The 17,015-nt window shown below is 58.4% G+C and overlaps 1 protein-coding gene across 1 annotated transcript; it reads right to left on the bottom strand.

Annotated features, from left to right (window-relative positions):
• Positions 1 to 6,014: 6,014 nt before the first annotated feature.
• Positions 6,015 to 16,562, bottom strand: YBX2 (Y-box binding protein 2). The gene is made up of 10 exons (XM_074983052.1): positions 16,221 to 16,562; positions 14,393 to 14,456; positions 12,293 to 12,326; positions 11,299 to 11,388; positions 10,888 to 11,181; positions 10,642 to 10,754; positions 9,323 to 9,494; positions 7,414 to 7,581; positions 6,897 to 6,986; positions 6,015 to 6,685 (listed from the first exon to the last, which is right to left on the bottom strand). The coding sequence occupies exons 1-10, from the start codon at positions 16,354 to 16,356 to the stop codon at positions 6,653 to 6,655; spliced, it is 1,194 nt and encodes a 397-aa protein (XP_074839153.1). The 5' UTR covers positions 16,357 to 16,562; the 3' UTR covers positions 6,015 to 6,652.
• Positions 16,563 to 17,015: the final 453 nt, after the last annotated feature.

The following is a 17,015-nucleotide window of genomic DNA, read 5'->3' as shown; positions in this document are numbered from 1 at the left end:
CAGACCTTGGCTGGCTGGGCCAGTCTGGGGTTGCTCTGTACACCCTAGGAAATCACCAAAAGAACCAGCCAAACTTAACGAAGGCCAATCCTGGACTTGGAATGGGCAGGGACCACGAGAGGTCGTCAAGTCCAGGCCGGCACGACCAAGCACAACCTGGACCCTCCCTGACAGATGTCCGTCTGACCTGCTCTGAAATATCTCCAGTGATGGAGCTCCTACGACCTCCCCAGGCAATTTATCCCAGTGTTTGAGTTTTTCCTCACGTTCAACCTTCCTTGCTCCAGCTTACGCCCATAGCTTTGTCTTGTTCTCAGAGGCCCCGGAGAACATTTTTTCCCTCCTCCTTGTAACGCTCTTTTAGGTGCTTGAAAACCACCTGTCTTCTCTTTTCCACACTAAACAAGCCCAGGTGGTTTAGCTGCCCCATATCCCTCACGTTCTCCAGCTCTTTCCTCGCTTGTGCGAGGTCAGCGTCTCTTTCGTTGGCGAAAGAAACGTTTTCAAGCTCTGACGCAAGCCTCGTCCGGTCGGGAAAACGTCACTGGAACAACAGTTAAAAGAAAGCGCGGCAGGTTGTTAAACAATCCGGCCAGGCAAAGGTGCGTCGTGGTGACTGTATGTCTGGTGTGTCACACCCCACTAAAAGGTTTAGGCTGGATGTCATTTGGAGTCACATGCCACTTCCAGGGAAAGGGCTTATCTCGCTTCCTGGGGGCGGTTTAACCACGCCCTTAGACGTGCTGTTCTACAAATAAAACTGGGTTTCCGTAACAGACGCATCCTTGGGCCGTTCTGCTAGAAACGCGCCCTGATTTCAAAGAGACGGTCGCTGGCGGCTGTTGCGGTTCTTGGGCACAGATGGCCTGTGATGGGGTTCAGGGGTTCCCCCGGGATCTGCACCCCGGCCGCAGGCAGGAGTGACTCTCGCTCGGCAGGAGAACAGCGGGTTTATTAGCCGACAGGGGCACAGGGTCGTACAGAGGAGTCAGTGCAGCTGGCAGAGACATCTAGGCCAATCCATGCTGGGGTGAGGAGGCCCCCGGAGCTGGGGCCTGGCCCCCTCCTTTGTCTCTCTCACTGCTTCCAACTCCCAGTTCCAATTCAAACCCCTCAGGCTCCACCTCCTCCTTTGTCTGCAGCCCAGAGGTGTCACCTGGTTGCCTCAGTTACCCTCAGCAGGAGCCACACACCCTGTGTGAGACACACACCCGTCCCTCACTACATCACATGGCCATTTCTCATACCGTTGGTCCCAGCAAAGCTGGTCTTCCTTAAGAGAGAGGTTTTCCTTTTCCTTCCCAGAGGGCTGGGGACGGTTATAAGGTGCCACCCAGTTCTGTTGAAAAATGCATTAAAGATAGCACCAGAACCCGCCCGTGCTAATAAGTTTTTTTCCAAGAGTTCGTCGCTCCTTAAACAGAGTTATGACTTGTCATTGCCTCAGCTCAGAAAAGAGTCTGTGCTTCCTGCTGGGTTTAATCCATTGTTTTACACCCAGTGGGGGCCCGGCCCTGGAATTTCCTTGTCCTGCCCAGGGCGTAGCTTCAAAAGGTTGGCTGCTGGAGGAAGAATTTGCATGTAATGCCTAAGAAAGGCACTTCAGATGCACCGGTCTAAACAGACTTCAAACGTTGCCTCAGGCTGCTTTTCCTGTTCAAGCCGCTTCATCCCCTCTCGCGTTGGCACAAACATTTCGGTTTCTAATAAAAGAAGGATGAGAGTCCTGGAGAACGTGAGCGAGGAGGGAAAGAACTGGGCATGTGTAGTAGGGGAAAGAGATGATAGAGGGGACGGGATAGTGGTTTTCAAGTACCTCAAAGAGGGTTACGAGTAGAAGAAAGGAAAATGGTTCTCCTGGGCCTCTGGGGAGAATGCAAACGCCCATGGGCTTTAACTACAGTGAGGGAGGTTAAGGTTGGACATCAGAAAAACCTTCCTAACTGTCAGGAGGAGTTAAACACTGGAATTAATTGCCTGGGGAAGTTGTGGGATCTCCATCACCGGCGGTATTGAAGAACACATGAGACAGACATCCATCAGGGATGGTCCACCTGCTTGGTCCTGCTGTGAGGACAGGTCCCTTCCAGTTCTAGCATTCCATGAAACCTTGAGGAATTAACCTGAATTCTACCACCACTAAACCCTTGTCCTCTGAGCGGAGCCTAGGTCACCTACAAGTCTCCTCTGCTTCACTCTGTCTGGGGACAAAGCTTCTAGCCGACTCCAGGAGCACCCCTGTTGTCCAAGGCCTTCCCCTTTTGTGTCTTCCTCGCCCGAGGTTAACTAGGCTCATGGTCACCTTAATTCAAGAAGGTTTAATTTACGCATTCAGGGCATCACGCCTGTGTCATGGCCACCATCTTTTGAGGGGACCTGCCCCCCAGCTCCCAGCTGTGCTTTGAGTTAGGACACTTCTCACCCCCTGCTAACACCACCAGCTTCTTCTGCCCTGGGTGGGCAAGGCCAGTCAATCAACTTGTGTTTAGAGTAGCACGCGGCTGACTTAAAACACATTAAATACGCTGATGATTAGAGCAGCAGGCAGATTTCCAGCCAGCCTGACTCGGGCAACAGCAGCAAAGTCACGAGGACCCAGGCAAGAAGAAACCAAGGCCCAAATGCCTATTTTTAGGCTTCCAGCTAACAGGGTGGCGCTGGCACGTTTCCCACCTGTAATAGGACCTGCGGCAGTGCAGGAAAGCAGCGTTAGCTGGTGCCAAGCACCCAGGGAGGTTAAGCTGGGTGATAAGAAAAGAGTGGCTACGTATCAGAAAGGCCCAACGTGGTTTGACTTGCAAAACTTTTCCAACCTCCCTGCAAACGTGTCTTAGCTTTGTCATTTGCCAACCCAAGGCACATCTACAGCCTTCCGCCAGCCTCCTAGGTCGAGTGCACCGAAGCTGGAAGGCAGCTTCCTCGTAACTTACAGCAGGGTAAGAGCACGGTTGGGCCCGGAAAAGGGGATGGGCCCAGAAGGGGACTGTTTCTCCAAAAACCATACAGCAAGGAGACAATCGCCTCTCTTCCCCTCCAGGGCTGCCTCAGCCCCCCAGGTGCCCTAGGGGAAGGCTGAAATCCACATTGAGGAGGGGGAACTTCTCCAGGAGCTGTTCCCCTGTGTCGGAAACCGAGCAGAAGTACTCCTGTTGCTACCCTTGGGTGAGAGGGGTGAAGGGAGCAGACGAGCCCTGGACTTCACGCTCATTTCCTGTTCTTTGAAAAACGCAGTCATTTAAACAAAACACGGCCCCGGTGCTTTTTATTAACAAAGAAACTCAATTAAGGACCCAAACAGCTGCAGGTCGCTCTGCTCATTTGGGTGTGTTTTACAGGGGCGTCTAAGTCCATCTGTTCAAGAACTCCTAAAGGGTTGAGTTGGGCCTGCGACTTCCTCTGAGTGGACCTGGAAGTGAGGTCCGGGTGGGGTTGTGCCAGGACAATGGGATGTGCCGGGAACGGGAGTGTTGTCCATCAAGCAGGAAGGGAGGGGGCGAAGAAGAGGGACCACATATGACAACGTGGCCACGGGGAGCAGCCATAGCATGAGGAGAGGGGCCAGTGGGAACAAAGCTCTGCCTCCCCCCCCGCCCTTGGCCCTGCCTGAACCTGCTGGGGGGAGCCCCCTACCCCTCCATCTTGTGCTCTGGGGGGGGGGGGATCAGGCCCAGGGGTGAGTAAGCAGCATAGCCCTACTCCCACCCCAAAAATACCCCCTCCTCTAGCCCCTTGCAGACTATAGGGCACAGCTGGAAGCTGAATCCAGCACCTGCAGGGCTGCCCTATAGCCTGAGGAACAGGTGGCAGGTGCCCTCCAACTCAGATCTCACCCCCAGCTGGAGGTCACAGAACTCAAAGCTACACCCCCCCCTCCCCGCAACAAGCTGGACAGACCCAAGCAATGCTGGCTCCAGCCGTAGTCAATTCTATGGCACGGTTACACCCCACGGCAGAAGGGACCTGGTTAAAAGGTGCAGCCATCAGGAAGCAACGTGTGGTTAAGAGTACGTGCCCCCCCTTACGTCACCCTGGGTGCTTATGGGACCTCCATCCCTGGAGATGGTTCAGAGCAGCTTTGACAGATCTGGCAGGGACCATCTGAGGCTCATCCTGCCAGGAGAACAAGGGACCATTTAACATGGCCAGCACCATTTCTGCGAATGGGACCACAGCTCCGATCTGACAAAGTTGGGGAGGTCCCAGGTTGGGCTGGACTCAAGACTGCTCCCCAAACAAAGCTGGGTTGAGGGACACTTCCCCCTGGGGAGATACATCACCCCTTGTCAGAACCTTTAGTAGAGACACTTCTGAGATGAAAAGCAGAGTTTAGGGGCTTAGCTCCTTGACCCCATCAACCTTGTTTGTTACTCCCAGCTCTTCCCTCTTTCAGAAACAGTCGCTCTGCTTGGAGGTACTTAAGCTCTACTTCTGGTCGATTTCAAAACTGGTCTCCACCCCAGGGCTCAGAAGTCGATTTTAAGCAGCTGTAATGCCACAGGCTGTACAGCTCACTTCCCACCAAAGTTACTTGGGAAAAAAAAAAGTCAAAATTTGCACTGTTGAGCTAAACTGGAGATTAACTAGGGTTAAAAATCAATTATTGCCCCCAAAGTCCCTCCAGCTGAGTAGGAAGTAGGTGAGAGGAAGCCCAGGAATGCCGATTACATTTCCCTTCCTCCAGGCCCAGCAGGGCAAGCAGACATGTGGATTACATCTCCATGGCCTACCTAGGGGCTATCACTTCCCAGGATCGTAGGAGATCTTGTTTCAGGGTGGAGCACAGAAGCTATAAGGAGACAGCTCACACCCTGCAAAAGAAATGCTGATATTTATGCTGTTGCAAAAAAAAGCAAACCAGATTCTGGGATGCATTAACAGCTGTGTTGTGAACAAGACACGAGAAATCATTCTTCTGCTCTACTCTGTGCTGGTGAGGCCTCAGCTGGAGTGTTGCGTCCAGTTCTGGGCACCACAGTTCAAGAAAGATGTGGAGAAATTAGAGGGGGTCCAGAAAAGAGCGACAAGAACGATCAAAGGTCTCGAGAATGTGACCTATGAAGAAAGGCTGAAAGAATTGGGCTTGTTCAGTTTGGAAAAGAGAAAATTGAAGGGAAGACATGAGAGTGGTTGAAAAATTGCCTGGGGAGGTTGTGGGATCCCTATTGCTGGAGATATTTAAGAACAGGTTTGATGAAATGTCCATCAGGGCTGGTTTAGCCAGTACTTGGCCCTGCCATTGGGGCTGGACTGGATGGCCTCAAGGTCCCTTCCAGTTCTAGGATTCTACCAGAAATGCAGACAGCCCAGGGGCTGGCAGGGGCGTGACCCCAGCAATGCCACTAATGCCATGAGCTGGCTGCAACCTCTTCCCCACGAAGTTAAGACTCCGCTAGAGCCGACAGCATTAGAAACAGGCCTGCCCTGCTGAGAGCGCAGCCATGCAAGGGGCTAGGGTGTAAATTAGGTCCTGAATTGTCTGATCTTTGCTCAGTTAGAAGTCAATCAAGTGCATTTTGAAGTTTAAGGGGGATATTTTTCACCTAACTCGGAGCTGAAAGACTTGGAAGTTGTTTTCCAGCCCCTTTGAGGATTGTCCGATTTGAAACTTTTATTCGGGAGGGGGAAGCGCTTGAATTCAAGTCTCAGCTGGTTTCTGGGAGCACCACGTTGAACAGGGGCTTGGCTGCAAGGAAGCCCGTTCTCCCGCCAGCTCCTGGAGCCTGTGCATTTCTCCTGGCTTGTGGGGCAGATTAGCAGAAGCCCACCTGGACTTCCAAGGGGCATTTGAACGAATCACACTCCCCCCAACAAGGGTGGAGTTGTCTGTTCCAACCAGCTCCATGACTTCCCTTCCATCAGTAGAGAGGCCCAGCTGGACTCCATCTCAGGGGAGTTTGGGTTAAGTGGCAGGATCTTAACTGAGCCCAAATCTCTTTAGGTTGGCCCCTTAAAAGCCCTGGTGACTGCTGTGAGAGGGATGATCTGACCACAGCACGGTGGTAAGGCCAGGGGGTACTTCTTCCCACCACAGTGGGGAGACACAGGGTCTGAGCATCCCAAGAACATGAGCTGCTGTCCACAGCATTGTAAGGTATCACCTTACAGCAAGAGTCAGATCTTGCTGTCTCTCCTGGAGACAAGGAGGTGGGCTCCCAGCCCTGGCTGCTGAGCCCTTGAGGGAGGAAAACTTAAAGGCCTGAACGTATGGGAGGCGTGAGCTACAACCAAGCCCCTCCACCGCACCCAGGAGAGCAGCTTCAATCCCCACACTACCGCCAACCTCTAAGGCGGAGGGGCTACAGGAGAGACCCCCCCTTTCCCCGCCTCCGCAGGAAAGACCCAGTGACTGCAGAATCTGTGCACATTTTTTACTGACACCCAAACCGCACACGAACATTCGCCAAAAAAAAAATGCTCTTCCAGAAGAAATCCGGGGGAGGCAAGGCTATGAACTCAGGTTCCAACAGCCAGTTTCTCTTTGAACTGGGAAGCTGCGGAAGGGGGGGGGGGGGGGACTAGCCCCTCAAAAAGTCTTTTTTTTTTTTTTTTTAAACTGAAAGATTGTTCCGCTCCCCTCCAGGGGTTCGTATTCTTGGCTTTGATCAGCAGCGAGGAACGGGGGACCAGGTGGAGTTTGGGGGTGTCTGCAGTGTCAGGTAATGGGGGATACAGGCAAGGTGGACACCTAAGGGAGAGAGGACAGCTGGTCACGTCAGGAGAGGGGACCCCAGGAAAATGAGAACGCAGATGACGGGGGGTGCGGGAGGTTATGCCAGTGGCCAGGCAGTAGCTGGTTGAGAGCTGGGCCAGCAGCCCTCATGCGGGGGCCAGCTGGATGACTAGCCCTGCTCCACCACTGGCGTCTAACCCCTCTCAGAGCTCAGGCCTCCTCTTACCCGCTGGCGGCTCTGCCTCCCCTCACCGCGTGCAGGGTCATTACGCCAGCAGGACTGGAGGGGGCTCTCCCCGGGCTCAGGCGTCGAAGTCTGCAGAGAGAAAGCCCAGGTTAGCGCCCGATCTCAGAGCCCCTCGAAGGCCGGCTCATACCACGCTCCGTCGTCCAGAGCCCTCTGGTGGCAGAAGCACGAGCTCGGTGCAGATCTGGCTGAGAAGCTGCCGTCCCCCCGCCGGGCTGGCTTGTAACCCTGCTGCCAGTGACTCACACCTGGGTATGCCAGTCCCCGGGGGCAGCCTGCCAGGACAGTTGGCAGATCTGGTTTCACCCAGCCCAAGGCCTTGGGTTTTTTTTTAATTTAACCTCTCACCACACCCTGCAGCTGGGGGCAAGATGCCCACATCAGCGCGTGCCGGGGGGGGGGGGGGGGGGAGGGGGGATCCAGGAAGTGCCAGAAGCCACCCCCCCGAGCTGGTGAGAATCCAGAGACTGCCTTGCGCCCCCAGTCCCCGACCTACATCCACAAGCTGTCGCTGGCTCTCGGGCGGCGGCTGGGAGGGACCCTCCGGCGGCAGGACAGCAGGTTTGCTGGCTTCCACCGCTGGCTCCTGCGTGGTGGCTGGGGGGCTGGTAGCCGGGGTGTCCCCCCCGGCAGCAGGCTGGTCTCTGGGGGCGGCAACGACAGGCTGCAGGGGAGAGAACAGACGGTATTTCAGTAACCAGCGGGCCCGGCCTGGCCAAAGCCGACCGGGGACAGAACTCTCCTTGCGCTGGCATTCGAGGCTCGTGCCTCCTGGCGTGGGGGGTAGGGAACCGGCAGGGAAAACACCTTAACACGAGCGGAGCCAAAGCCAGGCAGATTATGCTGTGGAACCAGGAGTTTGCGAGGTGGCCGAGGACTGTGGTTTTCTACAGAGGGGGTTGTGATCTGGGCAGGGCAGGATTTTGGCTTGGTGGGGAAGAGGGTTAAGGGGGCTGGGAGGATACCGGGGCAGGCTCTGGCTCAGAGGTACATCTAAGCCCACCAGCTGCGGCTTTCTGCGCTACCCTATTGCCGGCCCCGGCAAAATCTCCGCTCCTCTTGGTTTGTTTCCAGCCTGTGGGAGCCGAGAGGTTTTGCCCTGTCTACGATTTTTCCATTGCAAGTACGAGGTGAACCGCTGTAATCCGGCTCCTCCGGGACCCGGCCCACGTGATGTCAACACTAACAGCATCGCCGACCCTTCCGCTGCTTGCTGGGCTCTTGGAAGATGTTTCGGGGTAAATTACAGCTAAATCACAGCCCAGAGCCGGGCCTGGCAGCTGGCAACAAAACCGTATGGGACCACAGGAAACTTGGCTACAGCCACGATAAACCGACACTCATCCAACTAAAACCATGCTGGATTACGGAGGCTGCCAGAGGAGTGCGTGCCGGATTAGGGAGGTTCAACCCATCTCCAGTATTTCAGCTACACTGGGGACTAGAACAGGCCAGCCTGGTAACCCAGCCATCATCTCGGGAGATTTTTCCCCCTTCCGCTGTGGGGCACTTGGACTTCCCAACAGGCTGCGCTGCACTTAGGCGCTTCCTGTCCTACAGGAGGAGAGAAATCGATGAGGGAAACAAAGCACCTATTTTCTTGGGGCCGGGGAGCTGCCTTTGGCTTCCAGTCCAGAAGAGAAGCCAGGAATTCTCTGTCTCTCGATGGCTTCATGTCCCTGCTCCCTCCACCTGCCACTAAGAACGTGCTTTAAGCAAGTTTAACGCCCGTTCTATCCAGGAATCAGACCCGCGAGCCCTTTCAAAAACCAAGCCTGAAACCGGGCTTCAGTCCAGTGTTGGCTGAGCAAGGCGGGATACCCCAGTGGTTTAAGCGTTGGCCTGCTAAACCCAAGGTTGGAAGTTCAGTCCCTGAGGTGGCCCTGTGGTCCGGGGCAGAGAGACAGTGCTTGGTCCTACCGAGAGGGCAGGAGCCTGGACTCTATGAGATCCCTTCCAGCTCTAAAGAGGTGCATCGCCATTTATCATAGGGCCAGGAGCCACCTACCTTGGGGCTGTGCCAGAGGGGCCCAACCTCGCGTTTGTTTCCTTGAGCAGCTATGGCTGCAGCCCAGGGCAGGGGAGAAAGTTCTCTAGTGAGCTCGTGAACAGCGGCCAAGCAATCTGCCCCGTGGTTGGTGCCAGCCTCAGCGACCAGGCTGAGATACTTCTGCTAAAATGGAAAAGCCTCTGATCCTGGCAGTTCAACCTTCACTAGGTCACTCTCTGCCCCCTGGCTGTAGCACCCGAGGGCGTCGCTAGTTTAAGGTGGAGGGGAAAGGCTCCCACAAGGAGGCCAGTGCTACGGATGCAATGTGAGGGAAACTGAGGCAGGATTTGAGCTTGAGTCTCTGGATGGTGTGCTGGCCAGCTTTCCTGCAGGCACGGATGCTCTCGGCTCTCACCTCTGCCCCGGCCGGCCGGGCGCCGGCCTGCTGCCGTCTGCGCTGGAAGTAAGGCCGGTTGCGCTGGCGCTGGGGCTCGGGACGGATGCCGTCTGCCGGGGCTTGCGCCACTTTGGTCTCCCCGTCGCCTCCTTCGGTGGTGAGCTGTTGCGGCGGGCGGGGGCGGAAGGGTCTGGATCAGGGTGCAAGAGGGTTAGGAGCTGGCCACAGTCTACGAAGCCTCAGCTGGTTGGACCGGACCCCCAGAGAACCACAGAATCCCAGGATGGGACGGGGCCTCAGGAGGTCATCGGGTCTGGCCCCCTGCCCAGAGCAGGAGCAACCGAGCTCCACCTCTAGGGCTGGAGATCCCCCCCACCACTCTGGGGAACCCGTCCCAGTGCCTCATCGCCCTCCTGGGGGGAAGAGTTTTTCCTCATCTCCAACCCCCACCCCGACATGAGCCCATCACTCCTCATCCTGCCTCCCGCCACCCCCCCCCCCCCCCCCCCCCCCCCGAGAACAGCCTCCCCCGGCCTCGTCAGAACCCCTGCAGGTTGCCATTCCCCTCAATGGGGTGGAGGCCTTGGCAGAAACTACATCTCCCATAATGCACTGCCCTACCTGAAGGGTTATAGTGCATCATGGGAGTTGTAGTTCAGCCAAGGCCTCTACTCCACAGATGGGAATGACTGGCTGACACAAACTACAACTCCCATAATGCACTGCCTGGCCCAGAGGACTATGGTGCATCATGGGAGTTGTAGTCTGGCACCTCACGCCCATTCCCTATGGCAGGGGAGGGAGACCTTTGGGGGTGGGGGCCAGTGACCCCTAAACAAGACAAAAGGAAATATGCCCCTCATACAGCAGCCCACAGTTAGTATGTTTTGTGGGCCTTCTGGGCTCCGGGTTGGGTCCAGCGTGGGAGGGGGCTGCCGTTAGCTGCCCGAGGAGCGTGCAATCAAGCAGTGCCGCAGCCTTCGGTTCAATCCCCTGCTAGGGCAGCACCAGGATGGGAGCCCGGTTTGCTGGAGTGTAAGGGGTGCTGGGAAGGGCTCTCTTCAGAGCCCACAGCGCCTCTGACCCGCACACAACAATATTCCGCTCGCCTCTTTGCGGCTGTGGGTGTCCCAGGCCAGCGCCAACTCCCCTCCCTTGGTTATGGGGAGCCCACTCCATTTACGGGCCAGGCCTGATTTAGAGCCAGAAAGCAACTGCCTCATTTGAGACCTCAGGGACCCCCCCTCCAACCCCCAATGGGCAAGGGGCCAGTTGCTCTCCGCTTCCTGCTTGCCAGGTGTCCCACTGGCTGCACGAGCTGGGCCTCTGCGCGTTACCTGCGGTATCTGGGCCGGAAGCGAGGGGCTGGCGCTCTCCCCACAGCCTGCACGGGCTGCTGCTGGTCTCCCTCTGGCTGGGGGGCTTCTTTAGGTTCTGGGCCTTCCATGCCCTAGGAAGAACGCAACTGTTATGGTGCCCGGGATGGCGCCCCACCGAGCCGGGGGAGCTAAGCTAGTACCAGGAACCTTGATTAATACTTCATCTACTATCCCCCAGTGCCAAGCTGCTCTCCCAGCCCTCACCTGTGCCGGGGGAGCTTGCTGCTGGGTCGGAGGCCGTGGGCCTCGCACGAATCTCCGACGGAAGAAGAAGGGGGGAGGCCGGCGGCGGCGGGGTAGCTGCTGCATGTCGTCAGCTCTCTCCCCCTCGCCGGCCGGCTCGGCGGCCCCTTCTGTTCTGGCGGCCTCCTGCGGCGGCAGCTGCTGGGCCTGCCGGGGCCGGGGGATGAATCTGCGGAAGCGGCGGCGGTTGGGGGCGTAGCGGCTGCCTTTCACCGGCACGCCACCCGGGCCGGTGACGTTGGCTGCCTCGGCGCCCTGCAACAGATGGGACAAGCCCTGAGACGGGGGGTGGCGGCGGCGGGGACGGGGGGAACAGACCCCGTGAGATCTTTGCTGGCGCCTCCCCACGCAGCAGCCCAGCCTCAGCCTCACCTTCTCTCCTTCCACCACGTCGAACTCCACCGTCTCCCCATCGCCAACGCTGCGCAGGAACTTCCGGGGGTTGTTCCTCTTGATTGCTGTCTGGAGATGGCAGCAGAAAGGGGCGTGGGGGGGGGGGTTTCAGCTTGCCCCAGGAGATGGGCAGATTTCCAACAGGCTGCACAGAAGGAACCCCTCCCACCCCAGCTCTTTGCCTGGAGAGGGGACCACGTCCATGGTTTTCTCCACGCAGGGCCCTAATAAATTCATCGTCCCTGTATGGACCATTTCACAGCATAGGAGCCTTCCTTCTGCCAGCGCCGTCTTCAGAGCTGGGCTCCTGGCCAGCAGCTGCTGCTAGCCAGCTGCCCAGCTCTGAAGACAGCTGAGATGTAAGAGGGACAGTACAGCAATGCCTACAAAGTAACTGGGAGCCCCCGCTGGGGGGTCAGAACTCCCAGTGTGAGAAAGACCCATCTCCCCTGTGACATTTGTACAGTAGAGGGCAGGGGATGCCCAACTCTGGTGGAGGGGACTGCGGTTTTCCCCTCCATCCACCGCTATTTTGGCTCGTCTCTAACCAGTTGGCCACCCCCGGCATGGAGTGAAAGATCACGAGCAGCCAGATTTCACCACTGGTGATTTTGGTAGGGCCCAGCCCATGGTGTAAGAAACTAGATCAAGTCCCTTCAAAACCCAGGTGCCAACAGGGTCATTGCCCACCCAGAAACCAAGAGCACAACCCTGTTTGCCTCCAAGCTCCACCAGCACCCATCTGCTGGTCCTGGCAAGGCCTCGGAGACCCACAGACTCACAAGCCATGTGGGACTAACTCATGCTTCACCTCCGATCCCAGAGATCAACCCCCCCATGCTCTCTCTCAGGGCACGTTCCCAGGGATGGGAAAACCATGGTAGCCAGCTGCACTCAGCCCAAGGAAGGCTCTCTGGCCACCTGGCACGCCAGCCAGTTACTGAACTGTGCAGGAAACTGACCGAAGCCTCACCTGGTGTACAAAGACATCCTCCTTGGTGTCGTTCCTGCAGGGACAGAGAGAAGTCAGCATCACACCACTGCTGTGGCCTGCACGGATCGCCACGCAGGCCCTGTGTAACCTTACACCCCCTCATTCAGTGCTCACTGCCCCAGCCCAGACTGCCCTCCCCTCATCCCGTCTCAGTGCCCGGCGGAAGCACATTAGAGCAGAGAACGGATCAGAGGGGACTTCATGGTGCTAGAAAGCCTTCGTCAATGCTTCCAGTGCTCCTGACTGCAGCTCGGTGTCCCATGGCAAGGCTGAGAGCACCAGCAAAGTCCCCCGCTTACGGCATTAGTGCTTGGAAGAGGCCTGGCGCATAAGATCTCAAATCTACACCTAAACCATAGGTCGAGCCAGCTCTGGCGCCGAGGGCTGTGAAAACAGCGCTGCTGTAGTTAAGCAAACCTCACCCTGGTGTAGGCCCAACAACGGCAACAGGGAGGTCCTCCCAGGAGCTAGCTACTACCCCCAAGAGGCACAGCTACCTACACTGACCGAGAAGCCCCTTCAGTGGCAGGAGGGGGGAGTCCATGCTGCAGCGTTATGCCTGTCCACAGAGGCAACTCGCTGGGTGCTGGCCCCACTGAGAACTGGATACTCTTTATAGAGTACTAGGACTGGAAGGGAGCTCAAGAGGCCATCAAGTCCAGCCCCCTGCCCTCACGGCAGGGCTGAGGTCTGCCTGGACCATCCCTGACAGACGTTTGTCTAACTTGTGGGATCTCCATCGCTGAAGATATTTAAGAGCTACCTCCCCAGGCAACTTATTCCAGTGTTTGAACACCCTGACAGGTCGGAACTTCTCCTAACGTCCAACCTAAACCTGCAGCAAGGAGGTTAAGCCCGTTGCTTCTTGTTCTGTTCTCAGAGGCCAAGAGGAACACGTTTTCCTCCCTCCTCCTTCGGACACCCCTTTTAGATCCCTGAAAACCGCTCTCCTGTCCCCCCATAATCTTCTCTTTTCCAAACTAAACAAGCCCAGTTCTTTCAGCCTTTCTTCAGAGCTCAGATCCTCTAGACCTCTGATCGTTCTTGTTGCTCTTTTCTGGACCCTCTCCGATTCCTCCCCATCATTCTTGAACTGGACGCAATACCCCAACTGAGGCCTAACCACTGAAGAGTAGAGCCCTCTTTTGGGCAGACACGCAGTAAGACGGAAGCTTTTTAGGTCAAGAGCCCAAATGGAGGGCTTGAAACCAGCTGAACCCTCCTTCAAGCAGGCCTGCTTTGGGGATCGCCACTTGGCCGAGGAAGCAACGGCTCATGATTTCCAGATTAACTCGGGTAGGGTTTAGCATCTGGCTAGCATAACCCTTCCAGCAGCAGAGAGCACATCTCCCCGGACCTTGGCGCTGTCAGAGACACATCCCTGTTAGCGTGGGAACACGTCCTCCCCTCAGCTAACTCATTTAAGGCGCCAAAGAGGGGCCTTGGGTTTGATTAATTTGCTTAGACCACGTCTACACCCTGAGATAGTCAATTAAATTCAGTTTTTTTAAACCTTGCTCTTATGAATTTGAATTTCAGTGTCCACAAACCTTCTTGCAACTTAAGCCCCAGGTTTTCCACGGCGGGTTCCTGCACCCCCATTGCCCTAGGCAAGTCTGACAGCGTGAGCAGTGCATTGGGGGTACCGAGCTCACTGTGCCTTAACCCCAGTTGCCTGGGGTGGGGGGCGGGGGTGTTTCATGTTCGAATCCCTTCAGCCCTCACTGGGTTCCCTGCACTGCAAAGACGCTGGCTCGGTGGGATACACCCAGGGCACTTCTAGAGGCCAATAAATGTGAATCAAAGACATGGCGCTGCCACAAGGGCCTTTGTTGGAAATTGATGCTACCCCCATCCCATAATATCGATTTCTTACCAGTATTAGGGCTCAAGAAATTGAGCTAACGCCTTCCAAGGTGATACTATCTTGTAGTGTAGGTGTAGCTTCCCCAGAACCGGGCACCCCCAGCCCCTCCTGCTCTACCCCAACTGCCGTGGCCCTGCCCCCCCCCCCCCGCAAGAACCAGGCACCCCCAGCCCCCCCCACTCTATCCCAACCCCCCCAGCCCTACGCCTGACCTGTTAATAAAGCCGTATCCATTACGGACGTTGAACCACTTCACCGTACCCAGCACTTGGGTTGCTGTGGATGGAGCCCCAGGGAAGAAAGCAGAGAGGTTACCCATCAGGCAGCCCCTGAAGCACGGCTGTAGGGCCAGCCCCGAGGCAGGGACACCACACTGCTCAGCCCCCCCAACATGCTCGGCTTCCCAAGCCCCACACCACCCCAAGCCGCACCTCCAGAACCCATGTGGGCCCACCCTCCACCCCAAGCCTCACCCCCATGACCCCACCCCAAGCCTCACTTCTAGAAGCCACTTGGCCCCACCCCCTACTCCAAGCCCCACCCCTTGGCCACACCTCCCTTCTAAGCCCCACCCCGGACCCACTTGGCCCCTCCCATCACCCCAAACTCCACCTCCAGATCCCTGTTCACCCCACCCTCCACTCCAAGACCTGCCCTCTTGGGCCCACCTCCTCCCCAAGCCCCACCCCCAGGACCCATTTGGCTCCTCCCACCACCCCAAGCCCCACCTTCAGAAGCCACTTGGCTCCACCCTCCACCCCAAGCCCTGCCCCCTTTCCAAGGTCCATCTCCAGGACCCACTTGGACCCTCCCTCCCCTCCAAGCCCTGCACCTTGGCCCCACCCCCAGGACCCACTTGGCCCCACCCTCCCCTCCAAGCCCCTCCCTTGGGGATATTTCCTGTCCAAGCCCCACCTCCAGATCCCACTTGGACCTGTCCTCTCCCCCCTCCAATCCAAGCCCTGCCCCTTGGGCACACCTCCTTTTCAATCCTGCCCCCAGGCCCCACTTGGCCCCTCCCACCACCCCAAGCCCCATGCCCAGGACCCACTTGGCCCCATCCACCACCCCAACCACTACCCCTTGGCCATGCCTCCTTTCCAAGCCCCACCCACCAGGACAGCTTAGCCCCTCCCACCACCCCAAGCCCTGCCCCCAGGACCCATTTGGCCCCTCCCCAGGACCCCCTTGGCCCAGTCCACCACCCCAAGCCCTGCCCCACCCCCAAACCCCCTTTGGCACCACCCTCCACCCAAAGCTCCCCCACCACCTTGCTCACACCTCCTTCCCAAGCCCCCACCCCCAGGACCCACTGGGCCCCCCACACCACACCAAGCCCCGCCCCTTGCTCACACCTCCTTCCCAAGCCCCCACCCCCAGGACCCACTTGGCCCCTCCCACCACACCAAGCCCCGCCCCTTGGTCAGACCTCCTTCCCAAACCCCCACCGGCCCCCCCACCACACCAAGCTCCGCCCTTTGGTCACACCTCCTGTCTAAGCCCCCCACCCAGCCCCGCCCCACCCAAGCCCCACCCCTTGGTCACACCTCCTTCCCAAGCCCCCACCACCATGACCCAACTGGCCCCTCCCACCACACCAAGCCTCACCCCTTGCTCACACTTCCTGTCTAAGCCCCGCCCCCATGACCCAACTGGCCCCGCCCCACCCAAGCCCCGCCCCTTAGTCACACCTCCTTCCCAAGCCCCCACCCCCAGGACCCAACTGGCCCCCCCACACCACACCAAGCCCCACTCCTTGGTCACACCTCCTTCCCAAGCCCCCACCCCCATGGGGCAACTGGCCCCCCCCACCCCACAAGCCCCGCCCCTTGACCACACCTCCTGTCTAAGCCCCGCCCCTATGACCCACCTGGCCCCGCCCCACCCAAGCCCCTGCCCCTTGGTCACACCTCCTTCCCAAGCCCCCACCCCACAAGCCCCGCCCCTTGACCACACCTCCTGTCTAAGCCCCGCCCCCATGACCCACCTGGCCCCGCCCACCACTACCAGTTGGCCCCTCCCACCCCCGGCCGGGCTCACCCAGGACGCGCTTGGCCGCCTGGCCGCGGGCCGCGGCGGGTGGGGGAGCGGCAGGGGCCGCCCCCGGGCCGGGCTTGGCCGGCTCCCCCGCGGGGCTCTCCCCGGCGCCGGCCCCGCTCTCCGCCTCGCTCAGCATCGCCGCCGCCTCGCGCCCCCGCCCCCCAACCGCCGGCCCCGCCCACGCCGCAACGGCCGCGCCGGCCTCCCGCCTTTTATAGCCGCCGCCCTCGCGCCGCCACCGCGCGGCCCGCCCATTGGCCCGGCCCCCGGCCGCGCCCGCCCATTGGCCGGGCCCCCGGCCGCGCCCTCGCGCCCGCGCCCAGGCGAGCCCTCGCGCGCCCTCCCATTGGCCCAGCGGCGCGGAGGCCACGCCCCCGCCCCCCCCCTCCTCCCTTCCCAGCCTGCCGAGCGCCTGGCCGGGCACGTGGCGGCGGCGGGCACGTGCCGGGCTGGGCGGCCGAGGCTCGAGCGCGCTGCTTGGCCGTGGGCGGCGGAGGCCCCTGTTCCTGGGGCGTGGAAGGGGAGCGTATTTGCATATATTAGCATAGCGTGGCTGTTCGCCGTGTTGCGCCCACTGATTGGCCTACAACGTGCGTATTTTCGTGTGTTTGCCTGATTTGCATGTGTTTGCATGGGGCAGCCTTTTCACCGCGTTGCACGCGTCTAGTTGCGTATCCCACCCTTATTTACATATGTTTGCGTATATGTTAATCTTCCGGGTGCCTTGTTTGCATATATTGGCGTTGTGCATCCATTCACCGTGTTGCACTAACCCTATTTGCATATCATGCATAT

Source organism: Carettochelys insculpta, chromosome 34, assembly GCF_033958435.1.
Source record: "Carettochelys insculpta isolate YL-2023 chromosome 34, ASM3395843v1, whole genome shotgun sequence".
Taxonomy (NCBI): Eukaryota; Metazoa; Chordata; order Testudines; family Carettochelyidae; genus Carettochelys; species Carettochelys insculpta.
Note: the sequence above shows the minus strand (reverse complement) of the source record. Positions and strands in the feature narration are given on the sequence as shown.

What these genes read in the sequence shown, in the direction of transcription:
- YBX2 (XM_074983052.1), bottom strand. Translation starts at nt 16,356, where the DNA reads ATGCTGAGCGAGGCGGAGAGCGGGGCCGGCGCCGGGGAGAGCCCCGCG. An exon ending in AGCAAGCTCCCCCGGCACAG is followed by an intron (nt 10,755 to 10,887) that starts GTGAGGGCTGGG and finishes CGTTCTTCCTAG; the next exon opens with GGCATGGAAGGCCCAGAACC. An exon ending in GGAGGCAGAGCCGCCAGCGG is followed by an intron (nt 6,686 to 6,896) that starts GTAAGAGGAGGC and finishes TCTCTCCCTTAG; the next exon opens with GTGTCCACCTTGCCTGTATC.